The 15694-nt window shown below is 36.1% G+C and overlaps 1 protein-coding gene across 1 annotated transcript in view; it reads right to left on the reverse strand.

Annotated features, from left to right (window-relative positions):
• The window catches only part of AP3B1 (adaptor related protein complex 3 subunit beta 1), a 120198-nt gene that overhangs the window by 66569 nt on the left and 37935 nt on the right, over window positions 1-15694 (reverse strand). Inside the window, exons 10-13 of the mRNA XM_039384526.1 lie at window positions 11599-11775; window positions 4599-4785; window positions 3500-3630; window positions 1296-1407 (exon numbers count right to left, since the gene is read on the reverse strand). Of these exons, the coding sequence (XP_039240460.1) occupies window positions 1296-1407; window positions 3500-3630; window positions 4599-4785; window positions 11599-11775 (607 nt within the window). The remainder of the gene's footprint in view (window positions 1-1295; window positions 1408-3499; window positions 3631-4598; window positions 4786-11598; window positions 11776-15694) is intronic.

Consider the following 15694-nt stretch of genomic DNA (forward strand, 5'->3'; position numbering starts at 1 on the left):
CAGTCTCAATATCTTAAATAAATAGTATTTTAGGTATCCAAGTTTGTTTTAAATTAAACAATGGTTTAGTATTTTAAAATCCAATTTTAAGCTTTATCATTATTTACCCCGTGTCAAAAACAGGCAAGAAAATCACTTTCCCCTTACATTCGCAAAATTTTGTTAGTTAAAGATCTGCCCTCTTCAGCCTACAGTATTATGTACTTTATCAAATTAAAAAGTCTAATAATAAATTAATTGCATGTGGATTCTTCAAAGTTACATAACCCCATTAGGAGCTGGAGGTGACCTCAAATTTTCTAATCTATACATTCACTTAGCTGCAAAATCTTTTCAAACAACTGGTTAATTAGATAATCTGTTCTTGAGTACCCATAGTGACTATGATTGAATCACTGTTTTAAACAAATTATTCATCCTCTAATTAATCATACAGTTACCAAATATTCAAATATCTGAAGTGAATATATACTTTTATTGCTTCAGAAATCTTTAATTTCAGTGATATAGTTCTTAAATGCTTCTACATATTTCCTTAGTTTAAGAATTGGAAGGAAGCAGCTCCATATTCAGATTTTAAGGTGTCCCTCTTCCATTCAACTAGACGCCAATAATTCTTTTATGTCTCTAATGTTAAACATTTTCTATGTCTAAGGTCTGGACTTCGGAGAATTACAATCTTCACTACATCTGAAGTATATTAACATCTTCTGAAATGTCTGCCTTGGGGAACTGCTGATCTAGCAATAAGTGGGTTAAAAGTTAAGGGTTAAAAGAACCTTTGCTAACTGAAATTGATAAGCAGCTGTTATACTCTTCGTCATCATCCCCATTAAAATAAACAGAAAACGTTATGTAGAATTTGAGAGAAATACTGAAACAGTTTGCTGAATAAATCCCACAAAAAGACTACACAATTAAAGAAGTCTGGTCATTTAGCAACACAGCAGCACAAGCTATCAAAACAGGACTTCACTACCAACAGATTCCAAAACACATTAAAGACAAGCACATGGCCACTCTTCCTGCAAAGAGCTAGGTGCCTTCAGTTTTAACTGGAGTTACAAACTCTTACTACTTACACTTGACTCAAAGCAGGATGAAAATAGCATGCTAGCTTTTTTAACTAGGAAACAAAGTAAAGGCCAACTCATGTAGTGAATGTAAAATTTTTCCCCTCATTTCCTGACTTTACACATAGCTCTGGCTTTTTTTGGCTTTTTTTCCATTTTTTTTAATGTAGCAGCCAGTTCTGAAGATACAGTTCTCCAGGCAGTGGAGATCCAAACACTTACCTGATGAACTCGTACTGGCAGACTCATCTTCTTCCTCTTCTGACTCAGAGTAGAACTTTTCAGTAGGTTTCTCCTTCTTTGGCTTACCTAGAATTCCAGTCCATTCCTTTGCCTGTAAATAAATTTCAATTTACATTTACTTTTGCAACCAGCAATACAAATATATACACATATCAAAGCATAACACTCACAGTAGTAGTATTGAGCAGTTTCTAAATAAATCATCTAAGCAAGTGAAGAGAAATTATTAAACTTCTCTTATTTTCCACAATTAGGAGAACTAGAAGTTTTGTACATACCTACAAAAGGTGAGATATGTCTATTAGAGAGTCTAGAAAAAGATTTACTAAGGCAGATTAAAAGCATCAGTAACAATAAATTAATTTCTATGCCAAAAGAACACGAAGTCTGAGAGTTTTATCTCTAGATCCAGATGACTATGACTAGAATTATGGGTAAATAGGGCTAGTCACCATCTTTATCATCCCAAGTTTTAAGTGGAAAACAGAATGTGGACTCCGTAGGTAGCCACAGAGGAATTATATTTCACTTCCATTGCAATTCCCCAAATAAAAGTAATTCTTACAACCAAGAGAATGCCAAAATGTGGCAATACTTTGCCCAGACCTTTTTTCTTTCCATATACCTCTATACTACTAGAGAAACAAAGGAATAACTCAGGACAGGAAAAAAAGCAAAATGGCCGACAACTATATTAGCAGAGTGATACAGGTCTGCCTCAGTGACTGCTCTGATCTGGAACAAGACTAACTTCTGAATAGCTCTAACTATTACCTGCAAGGGTGTACAGCTCTAGAGACACACTGGTTTCCTGTTGAACACCAAAGTCAGCTGACACTTAAAAAGCCAATATTCTTTTGGATATAAATGACAATTTAATTATGCATTGCAGCTTAACTCAGTTTCCCTCACACACATTGTGTAGGCAGATGCAGTATCAGAACCACAGCAAAGTTAATGACAACGAAATACCCTCCAAAGAAAATACTTACAAAAAAAATCCCATGGCTGAAGGACTTTCCCATTTGTTTTGAGGTTTAAATAGCTGGAAGTAGATGTTTTCCACTATGTTGTAGATGGATTACTCCATTTGATCAATTTCCTGCAATGCTTTTTAGTTTTATGGACAAAGGCACCTTCAGACATTCTTTCATGCCAACCCTACAATTTATAATCCTCTGTTTCAGCTGATTACCTTCAGATTCTTCCCATAAAAACTTTCAGAAGTTTGTACACAAATACGTCTTTTCCTGAAATCTATATAAGAAGGCAGACGTAGTATCACAGTACTAAGGAGAAATGGTTGTTCTACCACACTGCTGTCCATTGGCTTCTGCAAGTCACACTAATGTTTTAGAATTTCGTCTTACCCATTCTATGCCTAACATCATCTATGCAAATTAATCATCCACAATTTACTACAGAAGTTGGCTCATTACAAGGCCTGTGTGCTTTTCTGCGTATCCAGGAGCACCATCAGCACAGCATATACCAGTACATTTACATTTTTGTTACTGTTCAACAACCTTCATCGGCATTTTAGTAGGACTCTGGTACCAAAACACAACTTTGCCTCAGAGTTTACACTACAGTCACAAAGAACTGTAGAGGACCAGCCCTATATGTCAACACATGACTAGTGCACTAATAGACGACATTTTCCTATTATAAACTTTCTTAATTCTCTCCAGGTTATCCTAAATGTAAACCTTGGTCTCATCCAAACTTTACACTTCAAAATATATATAATGTAACCCCCTGCTACTGCCTTTTGTTTGTATTACCTTTTTTTTTGTTTAGCCTTGGATTTGTACACAAATTAACTTTCACTTATCTCCTAGTTCGGTAGTCCACCTACACTCAATTAACATACTGCAGCTGAGTATATAGAACATAAAAAATATGAAATCAGAAGTGAGATGGAGGTGAAAAAAGCCCTTTTAATCCACAAGTGAAGCAGAAGTGGCCTACAGTTGATCCACTTCTTTCACTGAAAAGAGCAAGCATTGTGCAAGCTTCCAAATGTTCCATTTCTAAGATAAAAAAAACCCAACACAGATGTTCCCATGAATCAATGGTTTTCAGTACAGCACACAGATAGTATTTAAATACTTGTATTTTGGGCTAATACTCTATATTGACAAGTGCCTTCAGCAAAGTTACTTTTAATGATGCTGACGTACCGACTCGACCACGTCGACGTTTCGGACAGAAGCGTCAGGCGCCACCTCTGGCCAGTCAGACAGTTCCAGGTAGCCAATGGCTTGGCTGTTCAGTGTGTGAGACAAGGTGCCAAGCTGGAAGTGATCCCGATCTATTAAAAAAATGAGGGGGGAGGGGAAAGGAGAAATACACAAACACCGTGAGCTCTACCACAAAGAGCAATCTTAATCAGGGCTAAAGGTAATTGCCATTGTATTACCTCAAATGTCATGGAATAAATATAAACTAGGAAGCTCTTCATAGGTCAAAAAACTGATTTCAGTCCATAGATTACAATAATCTCCCCCATAATGGTCAATAAAAAAGCTAATCAGTCAGTGTGTTTAGAGGTGTTGCTCTGAAATGTAGCTTCTCTAAAAATTACTTTACTGTGAATATTAAGAATGACAGCACAGTTAAACAATCCATATACATGTCTTGGCACAAACACATCCAGAATTTTAATAGTTTTTCTTCAAAATGGAGCTCCTTTTAGAGCTTCAAAACTAGACCTAAGTAAGTATGAAAACAAAAATTGTAAATTGTCACAGTAACAGAGTATTTTTAGTTCAGATAACCTGATAACCTTTTAATTTGAGAAGAGAGATAATGGATCTTACTTGTAAAAAGACAGGAAAAATGCAAAGGAAAAATTACGATTTTGGAGAAAAATAATAAAAACCTAATCTACTGAGATTCAATTTATTTCAGATTCATAAAACATTTGCAACACTCACATTAACAACCTTCTAATGAAGTCCAGATAAAATACTAGAGCTGTTCTCCTAAATTGAAGAATAGTGTTCCTCAAAAGACACACCTTCTGTTATTTAAATCAAATTTAAAATCCACATGAATAAAAACGCATCAGTTTGTCAGGGTTTATCATCAAAAAAAATGCACCGTGTTTGCATCATGCAAATCCTGCTTGCTGAAAAGTAAGTAAGTAGACTGAGTATCCTTGCATATTAATCTTTTCTATTTGCTAAGTGACACAATTTGTGAGAGTATTTGACATAGAATAAGCTGCTACATTCCTTTACACAGTGAACATTTACCAAATGGTTTTGGCAGTTATACCTTTAAAAGGAGATTCAAGCAATGGGGCAGGTTTCTGCGCCAGAAATATTTTTTTGGCGTATTTGCTTAAAGCTCCACTCTTCTCATTCGGAACAATAAGCTGCCTAATAAATCTTGTACGGTCTCTGATGTCGTAGCTTTGATCATACTTGCCGAGATTTAATACATACTGGGTAAGCAATTTTGTCTGTGGAAAAAAACAGGACAAGAACAGAATCCAAGTTATTTATGATTATTGATAACTCTGGATAAACATATTTAAAGAGGTAATAAAAATGAATGGTTATGTCAAACAAATGTTGCTCCATAGGGAATATGCATTTCTAAAGCTGCAAATGGAATTCTGCAGCCAAAGCACATGTCCTCTTCTGTATTGGGGAGGTGAATGCTGAGTACTGAGAAGCAGCCATGTGCTAGATTATTAAACTGCTGAAGTGGAAAGAAAGGCATCATTAAAAAAATAATCATATATGGCAAACCCGCTGAAGGGTCTACGTGAGGATAATGAATGTGGAAATACAACTAAAAACATGGCACTCAAAACTTAATCGGAAAAATATGCAGGACATCAAAACATCAGAGGGTATTAGGGGGCTGGCAAACTGCTTCTGCTGAGGTGTGTTTTATGAAGAGATACTGTCCCTGGCATAAGCAGTGTCTGCACTCTGACTGCACTCAGTTACTTTATCCTGAATTATGACCCATTAAAGCAGACACATGAATCACTGAACTGGATTACTGCAAATTATTTGCAGTGCATTTAGCTGTTACTTTTTCATAAAAGCAAGCTGCTGATGCCCTCTAAAAACCAGGATGAAAGACTTCTTCCATTTTTTTTCTTGAAGCTTAAAGCCTCCAGTAATATCGGTCATTTATTTATTTATGTAAGAGAGCAACTTATACTATCACAGGTTTTTACAGCATAATAGGGCTTCCTAATTTCATGTCTCAGAATATTAACATGTCTTTAGTAATTCTAATAATTCAGTTAATTTTTAAGATAATAAAATAATATAAAAATGGAGGGAAACTTTCCCAGTATCTTAGAAATAATGTAGTGTAACCAGAACAATAGTGCTGAATTGACTTGCATCCATTCAATACATTTGAAAAAAGTAGGTCACTTCCTTTATACAAAAGCAAACAGGAAAAACAACAGAAACAATATACCATCCTAAGGAAGTAAGTTTTGGTATTTCAACTCAGAATGGATGCATAACACAGGGTTAAAAATGTATCATCATGAAGGATTTATTTTCTTTATAGAAAAGAAAACAAGTTTCCATATATATGTTGTTTATCATACAATTGCTACAACAATAACACAGTTTCAATCATGTGAGAAGAAAAAATACATATAAAAAAAATTTTTGTTGTAGGCCATTTGCTAAAAAAAGTTCCATTTAATAACTTCCAACTCGAGTATGTAAGTTACAGGTTTTTTTCTAGAGATGTAAAAATACTTTTTCAGAATAATGATTAACTCCTGTAGGTGAAATACACAGTAAACAAAAACTGGTTTTAATTTTAACCACATATAAAGCAATATATGCAAGCATTTCACAAAATAATCAATGGCAACAAAGATTTGAAGAAGCTAGTCCTTTTACATTAGAGTAATAGTAAAAGCATAGTCAAAAAAACCTTTCAGTGAAATATTTTTTGTTTCTTTTTTCTCTCTGACACCCAAGAACGGTTCTGTGAGAGCATATTTTTCCCCCCCAAGGTACTGTTTTAGCTCTGGGAAAGGTAAAACTTTCCCACATGTGTTTCACAGCTTATCGGCAGCTAGTTCTGTATGAGGGTATAAAATTTTAAACAACTGCATCAAACAGCGTATACGTAATCTGCACTCACGCAGGACTTATGCTGTTCAGTCGAAATGGAATTGGAAGGGAGGGTTCCCAGGTAGCATGAATTAAACTAAATGAGGGATACCTCCTGCAGTTTTTGCCATCACTTCTCTGTAAAACAAGACAAGACTCCTTGATGTGGCAGAAAGGTCAGCAGAACGGATCATAAAACACAGTGGTCTTAGCCTGTGAATTGCTATAGGGATGGGAAAAGTTTAGGGTCTTGTTTTCATGGTGGGCATTTTTTCAGTGAGTGTTGACGGAATTAGAAAAAGACAAATTAGACAGATAAAGAGTTGATCCTGAAAGACTGCATTTCCTTTAATGGAATCATTTTCTCCGTGATCCTTTGTCTTTCCTGTCCCCTAAGACTCCTTTCCTGTACTGTCCAATACAGATAAATACACAATAAATTTACATGGAAGAATGTTCTGTATCTTCAGGAAGTCTCCTTGCAAGCTTCATATCTAGTATAGTTTTCATGAAAACAGCAAGGAAACATGAAAATTTTTTAAATTTTTCTTACAGCAATGCAACCAAACAAGTAGAAGACCTTTTCTACATGCAAGTATCTAATAAAAAAATATTTTAAATTAAAAACGAAAAATAAACTAAGGAATATACATCAGTCTCTCCAACAAAGGAATTTCCATAATAAGTTGAAAATCATTTGAGCAAGCATGCTAATTTGGTGAAATATGACAGAATCTGCACACCATGACTGCTTCTTAGAATAGTGACAAAGTATTCTGATCCATGAGCTAATAAATTTATTATCATATGCCAATATTGGCTGTTATCTGAACATATATAATACTATATGGGAATTTTTTTTTTATCCCCACACTGTTAGAACCCATTACTATTTTTTGTACATTTTGGTTTGGCTAGTGTGAAAAGCATTCATTCAAGTCATCCTTCAGCAACATTTCTAGAATTTTCTAGTGACAACAGTTCTATTTAAGAATTTATTACCTATCCTATATTAGCAGCAATTAACCTTTTGGTAGATTCCCACTTGAAAATTTTGTAATAGAAATATTACCAACAGATGAGGTTTTGCAAAGTGAGAAAACAGTTATCTAGCCACTCTTTGACATCATTAGCTTGCAGTAACTTGATTCTTCAGACACAGAAGATAAGGGTATTGTGCTTAACTACGACTGACATATCTATTTACACCCTAGAAATACTTGGGACTTTCTCTGGTGAGAGTCCTACTGTATTAGGCAACAGAAACCCATCAAAATCTCTTTATTCTTCCTGCTATAGGCAAGAAACATCCAAGGCAACTAGATGGCATATTTTCTGGGTAACACTTTCTCTTATGTGAGCTCCCTTTAGACAGCTATCTAGCACACCCATAAGGATTTTATGACCCTAAGTGTTGAAAAGACGAGGCAAGTTTACCAAATAATACAGACACCCAGAGGAAAGCCTGCTTTTATTACATATTTATACAGATAGGATTGAATCTGAAACTCTTCCTTAAATTATAAACAGCCTTTGAAAGTTCATGGGGCGATCATAGGATTTAAAGTATACTGGAAATTATTATAAAAATCCTGAATATTAAAAAGCATTCCTGTAAATGTGCTGCACTAGGTGTTTGAACATATGACTAAGAAAACCACAAGGAAATAAAATAATAGATTTGGAGAAAGGGAATAAAATAACCAAGTTTTATTTCCTCCAGAACTTCATGCTTTTCTCCAAACAAGGCTTCACAAATGAGTTCAATCTGCCTTTCCCTCACCTGAGGAAAGAGTTCTTTTCATCTGTTGGTTGTTGTCTCTTTGCTATTCTACCACTGCTTTTCAATAAAGTGACGTTGTAGCTTTGAGATTTTCACAACTCCATTAACTTTGGATGTATTCATAGAAGTACAATATGGTAGGATATAATATAAAGGCAGAAAACACAGGTTGAGCAGAGACAGGCAGACCAGTAACTGAGCAATCATGTGGACAAGATTTGACGTCAAGTTCTAAAAACTGGAGTGAAAAAAGGCTGGACTTTTTTTAGAAACTTTACTTTTTAGAAGTAATTCCAGAAAGTAACTTTGTAATACTGAGTGAGTAGAGAAGCATTACTCCTGGGAATAAGGATGTAGATTTAGGAAGAGCGTTGCCAGCTTCCAAAGGGAAACTCATGGTATTCTAGTTTAAAAGGAGCTTTGAATCAAGACGAGTCACCAACCTACACTGTTAGAATTTTTATACAAATACCTTGACCACCTGAGATATTATTTTTCCACTACCTAAGACTTAAAGAGGAAAACACTTTTTGATGAAAATCGTCATTCAGTAGGCATCTCAGGAGACAGTTTCTTCTGCTTTATCATCATTACTATATTTGAATAAAGGATTATGCAACACGTCAGTCAGTCAGTCAGTCATGGCTGGGTTTTGCGAATGAAGATTTGGGAAGGGCTCTACCCACGTTTGTCACAAGTGCGTTGGTGGCTAAAAAGGCCAATACGAGACAGGCGCGTCCGGTTGCAAAAGGCACAGCAGAAGGACTCTTCAGGTGGTAAATTAAGCAAGGCACGATTCTTTCTGCGTTGTCTTTTCCCCTCAAGAGTGATCCTGCGTGCTTTCTCAAAGGCATCAGGAGTGCTGCAGATAGTGTGTCTCCAGACCTCCTGATTGGAGGCCAGAGTAGACCAGTTATGTTGATCAATATGGCCAAGGCTGAGATGTTGTTTCAGGAAGTCCTTGTATCTTCTCTTCGGGGCTCCTCTCTTGCGGCAGCTGGTGGTAAGTTCACCATAAAGCAAGATCTTAGGGAGGTGATGGTCCTTCATCCTTGAGAGGTGCCCTGCCCAGCGCAGCTTTGTTCTCATCAACATGGCCTCAATACTTGTGACTGCTGCTTGTTCTAGAACAGATGTATTGGTCACATAATCTGACCAGTGGATGTTTAGGATTGTACGGAGGCAGCATTGATGGAAGCGTTCTAGGAGTTGCAGGTGGTGGCAGTAGATGACCCATGATGCAGATCCATATAAGAGAGTAGACAGCACTATGGCTCTGTAAACACTGATCTTTGTACTTTTCTTCAGGTGTTTATTTCGTCAAACTCTTTTATGAAGCTTTCCAAAAGCACTGTATGCCTTTGCTAACCTGTTGTCTATCTCTCTGTCAATCTTACCATCCGAGGAGATGAGGCTACCTAGGTAATTAAACTGCTGGACTGAATTGAGCTCTGATTGGCCAATGGTGATGTGGGGATGATGGAAGACTTCCTGAGGTGCTGGTTGATAGAGAACTTGTGTCCTCTTTAAGCTGACTTCCAGCCCAAAGAGCTCAGCAGCGTCTGCAAAGCAGGATGTTAAACGCTGCAGAGCTGCTTCTGTGTGGGCAACAAGGGCAACATCATCAGCATAAAGCAGCTCCCGGACAAGATGGTTTAAGGTCTTGGTGTGGGCCTTCAGTCGCCTTAGATTGAATAGGTTTCCATCAGTACGGTATCGGATGTAGATACCGTCCTGATCATCAAGGACTGCCGTGGCCCTTTGGAGCTGAAAAAGACTGCGAATAGGGTTGGTGCAAGAACGCAGCCTTGTTTCACACCATTAGTTATTAGAAAGGGTTCAGAAAGTGCATTGCCATATCTGACTTGGCCATGTTGATCCTCATGGAGTGAGATGATCATTTTAAGGAACTTGGGGGGACAACCTAAGTGTTCCAAAATCTGCCATAGACCTTTCCTGCTCACAGTATTGAAAGCTTTGGTGAGGTCAACAAAGGTTACATAGAGACTTTTGTTCTGTTCCCTACACTTCTCTTGCAGTTGTCTGAGAACAAACACCATGTCTGTGGTATTTTATTTGAATAAAGGGTTATGCAACACGTATATGGTTTAAAATGTATTAAGATGTGAAACTGGAAAAAAAACATCATGGAAATCATCATCTCCTTGTAGGCGATGGATTTTTCACCAAATATGGTGTGGAAAAATTTACATGGAAAATTAAAAAAACTATATGGAAAATTATTAAATATTATGTAATGAGCTAAAAGAAGACAGTTTTGATAGTCAAACCAATCTTTCCTTATCTCAGTCAGCATTTTCAGCAGGATGAGCAATGACTGAAAGAAGTATTTTGTTACTGCCCCATTTTATACTGTATAAGAAAAGCACTCATTCCTATCTGAGTGCATGGTGAGACAGTTCATCTTCCACACACCCTACAAAATAAAGTCTCAGATCACATCTGTAGTTGGATATAGCTATCAAGGAACAAGAAGACACCACAGCTGAGAAGATGCAAGATCGGGTGCTGTGCAAACTGTTGTAAAACAAAGATGTCTAGCAGCCCAGAAAAGTGTATAAATCTCAGACAATATATTTCTTCTACATGTGGAAAAAAGAAATCTTTGATTTTAGAACCTTTTAAAGCAGTAATTGGAATTACAGTGACAAATTAGTGTCAAAATACTATATTCCATAGCCAGAGAGTGATGGAGTTCACAGTGCTGTCACTGAGAAGAATGAGGCAGCTGGCACCTCTCACAGCCATTATTCAGCTGCCTGGAGATCTAAGTTCACCATTTTGTACTATCTGACATTTTTAGATTATCTTTACTACTAGAGATATCAAAAGCCAACCTTCTCCACTAAGTAAAATGAAATAGTAAACACACAAACATATTAAAAAATAGAAAAAGGGAACACAGTAACTATCTTTAAAACAAGCACTGATGGAAAAACAAAACAAGGCCTTTTGCTGGCATCTCCTTTTAGATATCCTGAATAAAAAAATGAGCAGTTTCTTGTTCAAAATGACAGTATTTCCTTGGCAATTCTGGTCTTAGTTTCAGAAAACAGCAAATCATATCCAGAAAATCTCCTCTCTGATATTACTAATACAATTTACAAATCTTCCCCATTAATGTGAATTGAAAAATTGAGTTTCCCAAAGAAAGAAAGAAACAAAAAATCACATTTATGATCCGGCATACTTAAAGACTCATGGTTAGATTTAGTCTGTTAGATTTCTTGAAAATTGATGTTCAGCTTTTCTTCATACAAAAATATGGACTAGTTTTGGTTATGTATACAGAAGAAATCACTACTTATCTACATAAACTGCACAAAACCTACCATGACTCTAATACACACAATTCTGAGTTTAGGCTTACCTGCTTTGAGTTTGTTAAATACAGTTTTGCACTCAAGTTTAAGATCTGCAACTTCACAAGGTCGTCTTCATTAGTGAAACTCTTGGCTGTCTTTCTCAAAACATCAGGTGCGATCTTTGGAACCCGCTCACAGTACTCGCCAATGAGCCACAGAATGCTGGCTCTGGCTACTGGAACCTGAAAAAACATTGAAGATTTTAAATTAATACATTCACAGACTACTTGCATACTTGTATGTGTCTGTGTTCAATAACAAGTTACACAAAATACTATTTAAAGACAACTGCCATGCGAGAAATGCAGAGTGAAATTAAAAACTGTTCAATATGGCCACTGTGTTAGGCAGAATATTCGTACAATTATAAGACAGTGATTTTGCCCCAAAAACCACGTGTTACAAGTTGATGAGACAAAGAGAGGAGGCTTGGACACAGAGGTACACAGAAGTAACATGTTCATGTTCACAGTTTAAGGTGATGGCAACTGGGAACACAATCCAAGCCTCTGAGGTGTGGTTGTGAATCTTTGCCACCAGGTTACACTGTACATCGTGTTGAAACAAGCCAGGGTTTTCTATATTACTATATTCATACAGAAATTGTTTCCAACTATACACCTTTCTCAAATCCTGTCATGGATTTCTTTAACACTATTGCTATCTTTCCTTCATTTTTATTCCAAATTTTATGACAGTAAGATTCATATTTTTGCAAATGTCCAAGACAAGCTAACATAGAATTTTGGTGAGACAGGAGTTCAAAACTACAATTCTCAATTTCTGAATAGGATCTACCACCTTAATTGAAAACACTCTGATCAGAAAGTTCTTACTTGGTTCTTACAGGTCTTACTTGGAGCTACTTGACAGTTTCACTGAAATTATTTTTTTTAATGTGAATTGACAAAAAAATTAAATAGTCTTGGAATTCACAGTGCAAGAGAGGCAAACAACTGCTACATATAAGAACTTTAAATGCAGTTAGAGTATGTTCGTCTGCAAAACGGTAAGACTGATGCCATTACTGTACACTGATTTCAGAAGGGAAAGAGGTTATTTCTAATGTTCCAAAGGTTACACTGCATTAAGACCTTACACCTAATCTATTATTTTAAATTGGGCTAAAGAATAGTAATTGAGTGGTACATTAAATTTTCCAGTATTGGAGCAGTTCAAGTTGCCTGCTGTACAGATAGATACCTCTAAGTAAGAATGTATAGGCAACTTCAGACTTCAATTATGGCAGATTTATTTTTCTAAAATATTGCATTACAGACTTGTTAAAATACTAGAATTCTACAAGTACCATAGTTCAGGTAACAGCCTATTAGAAACATCTCTTTTCCTATTACTATCTTTTTATAAAGCAAAAATAGCTCACAGTGCAGACCAATTTTAGGAACATCATTAATTATGAAACACTAACATCCCTATTGTACTTTTCCTAGTCAAACGCAGGACAACACTTTAAACCCACAATTAAATATATTTAAATATATTTAAATAGTGTGCATTTAAGCACAGTGTATTACTCCTTCAAGTTTTTTCCCAGTTTGCAAAATGTAATTATCAGAGTAATAAACTAGTTTTAGAATGTTAAATAAAAAGACTAAACAAAGTCTAATTTGAAAAATAGTGACAATGGAAGACAGATGAAATTTCTCATGAGACTCTGCCTTTTAACAAGGTAGTTACCTTACTATGTAAATACCGTATATATATTAAACACAATTTTGTGCCTCAAGAATCAATATCAATTAGAGACTTTTCAAATCAAACCCTGAGCAGAAGCCATTTTAATGAAAAGTGTATGTCGAACTGATGAACCCAATGTTTCTGTGTCACTGGATTCATTTGGGGTCAAAATCACACAATATTTTCAGACTTCTTTCTCCCTGTTTAAGTTTTCCAGTTCTCAACCACGAAATATCAAGTGCATGATCCTGCAGCTGTTGTTTCCAGGGCACTCAAAGCAGCAAACAAGAAATGAAGCCCCTTCTAGACCTTCACTGCCTTTTCCAGTACAGCTTAAGTAGGGACCTTGAATTGACAAAAATGCGGGAAATAATACTTTCATTATTCAGCCCTGCTCTGCATTATCCTCAAAGGCAAACAGGATTGTAAATTACTTTGCCTGATGTTTTATTCCATATGCCCCAAGCAAGTGGTTAAGTGCACTTTTTAAGCCTTTAGGACCAGGAGGCAGTTTCTACTACCATTTCAACCCATTACCCGTCTCAAGGAAAATAAATAAATGATTAAAAAATAAAAAAGAAAAACCAGCCAGACCCTCCCCTCAAAGCAAAACTGGTTACCTTCAGCAGTTAGAGAAAGCTATTATAAAGATTTTACAGATTGCTCTAAGCAGCACAATTGAAAAACTATTGTAGTTCATCTCTCAACTTAATCACAAACCACATAAGGCTAAAGTACAGCTTAAAATCACTAATTCTGATTATCTGCATATCACAAAATGAGGAGATATTCAAATTGCAAATGAGATATAGTTCTCTGCATCCAGAAGAAAATTTGCATAGTTAGCAATTTTTTTAAATTTTACTTGGAATCAGAAATGTAAAGAGGGATAAAGTTGATTTGAAATGTCAGACTGACAGTGAGAAGAGAAAGTGCAAGGAAAGAATAGGCCCTTTCCCATAAGTGTATTTTTTAATCTGTCACTCTAAAAGCTATACACATGAGCTTATCACAGAGTGAACACCTAGCACAAACTAGCATTGCTTAGATCTCTGGTCCACAACTTAGCAAGTCATTAAATTGTAAAGCAATGATGATGTCATTAACATATTAACAGCTAAATGGAAATGTTTTTATGATTTTTAAAGAGATCCAATTATTCTCTTGTTTAATATCTTCAGGACACCATCACACATGCAATTTTCAGTTACAGCTTTTGAAGGGCGTGGAGGAAAGAGCTGGAATGTAACTGGATCAAGCTGTACTGTGCTGTACTATGCATAGGTTTATGTACTCAACAAATACCAGACACAAAACAGGTATCACAGATCTTTCGCTGGACACACTTGGAATAAAAGTTTAAGGCACAAATAAAAACACACAAAAGCAAAGGAACAAAAATAATCACTCTTTTCAAATATGTAAGAAACAATCAATCAAAGGGCAAGATGAAATAGACTTAATCTTTACTGTAAATGACAGTCAGTGGTCTACAAGAGCTCAGTAATGGTTTCTTGTATTGGGTTTGTGTGGTTCTGTGAGAAGCTTCCAGAAGCTTATTTTACTTCTCATTATCACACACTGATTCTGTTAGTAATGAATTCAATTAATATCCCCACTTCAAGTCTGTTTTCTCTGTGACAGTGATCGGTGAGTGATCTCTACTGGTTCTCAACTCATGAACCCTGTATTATATTGTCTCTCCCCTGTCCATTTGCAGAGGGGAGTGATAGAGTGGCTTTGGTAGGTACCTGGTGTCCAGCCAGGGTCAACCCACTACACTTCTGTAGATGAAAAAGATGAAGACAAGAATGTCAGTAAAGTACATGACCTGAAAGAAACATTGCTAGGAAAGATTTTTAGGCACTTCAACATTGCCAATCACAATCTCAGGCCAACACAAGTGAAATTTAAAACAGTATCAATGAGAGAAATTCAGGCACCAATGCATTAAGGTATTCCACTGAGTTTACACCAATTTTGTTTATTTTAGAGGTTGTTTACCATTTACCCAAAGTAAACCCTGACAGAACAATCAGAAAGTTTACTTTTTGCTTAAAAGCTTTTTGATTTAATAGTATTTAATTCTGTTCATGCTTTCAGCTGTGTATTACCTAGTATTACGTTAATTTCAACTCTAAAAAGCAACAAATAATTTCTTTGGTCATTTTCTCCCATTCTCTAGTTTCTGTCAAGTTAATGCAAGACCATATCATTTGGTTGCTTCTCCTACATCCAAATGCAAGAGTCCTTCAAAGACTCCTGCATACAGCTATGGGGTAGGTACCGTAAGTTTCAATCCTAATACTTTACCCAACAGAAGAGGTCAGAAACCCCTCCCCTAAAAAACCCCAAACACTAAAAAACCCTGTGCAAAGTAAGTGTGTATACAAGTGTGTATGT

This window comes from Pipra filicauda, unplaced genomic scaffold (assembly GCF_003945595.2).
Source record: "Pipra filicauda isolate LSUMZ 115617 unplaced genomic scaffold, ASM394559v2 scaffold35_size7292922_pilon, whole genome shotgun sequence".
Classification (NCBI taxonomy): domain Eukaryota; kingdom Metazoa; phylum Chordata; class Aves; order Passeriformes; family Pipridae; genus Pipra; species Pipra filicauda.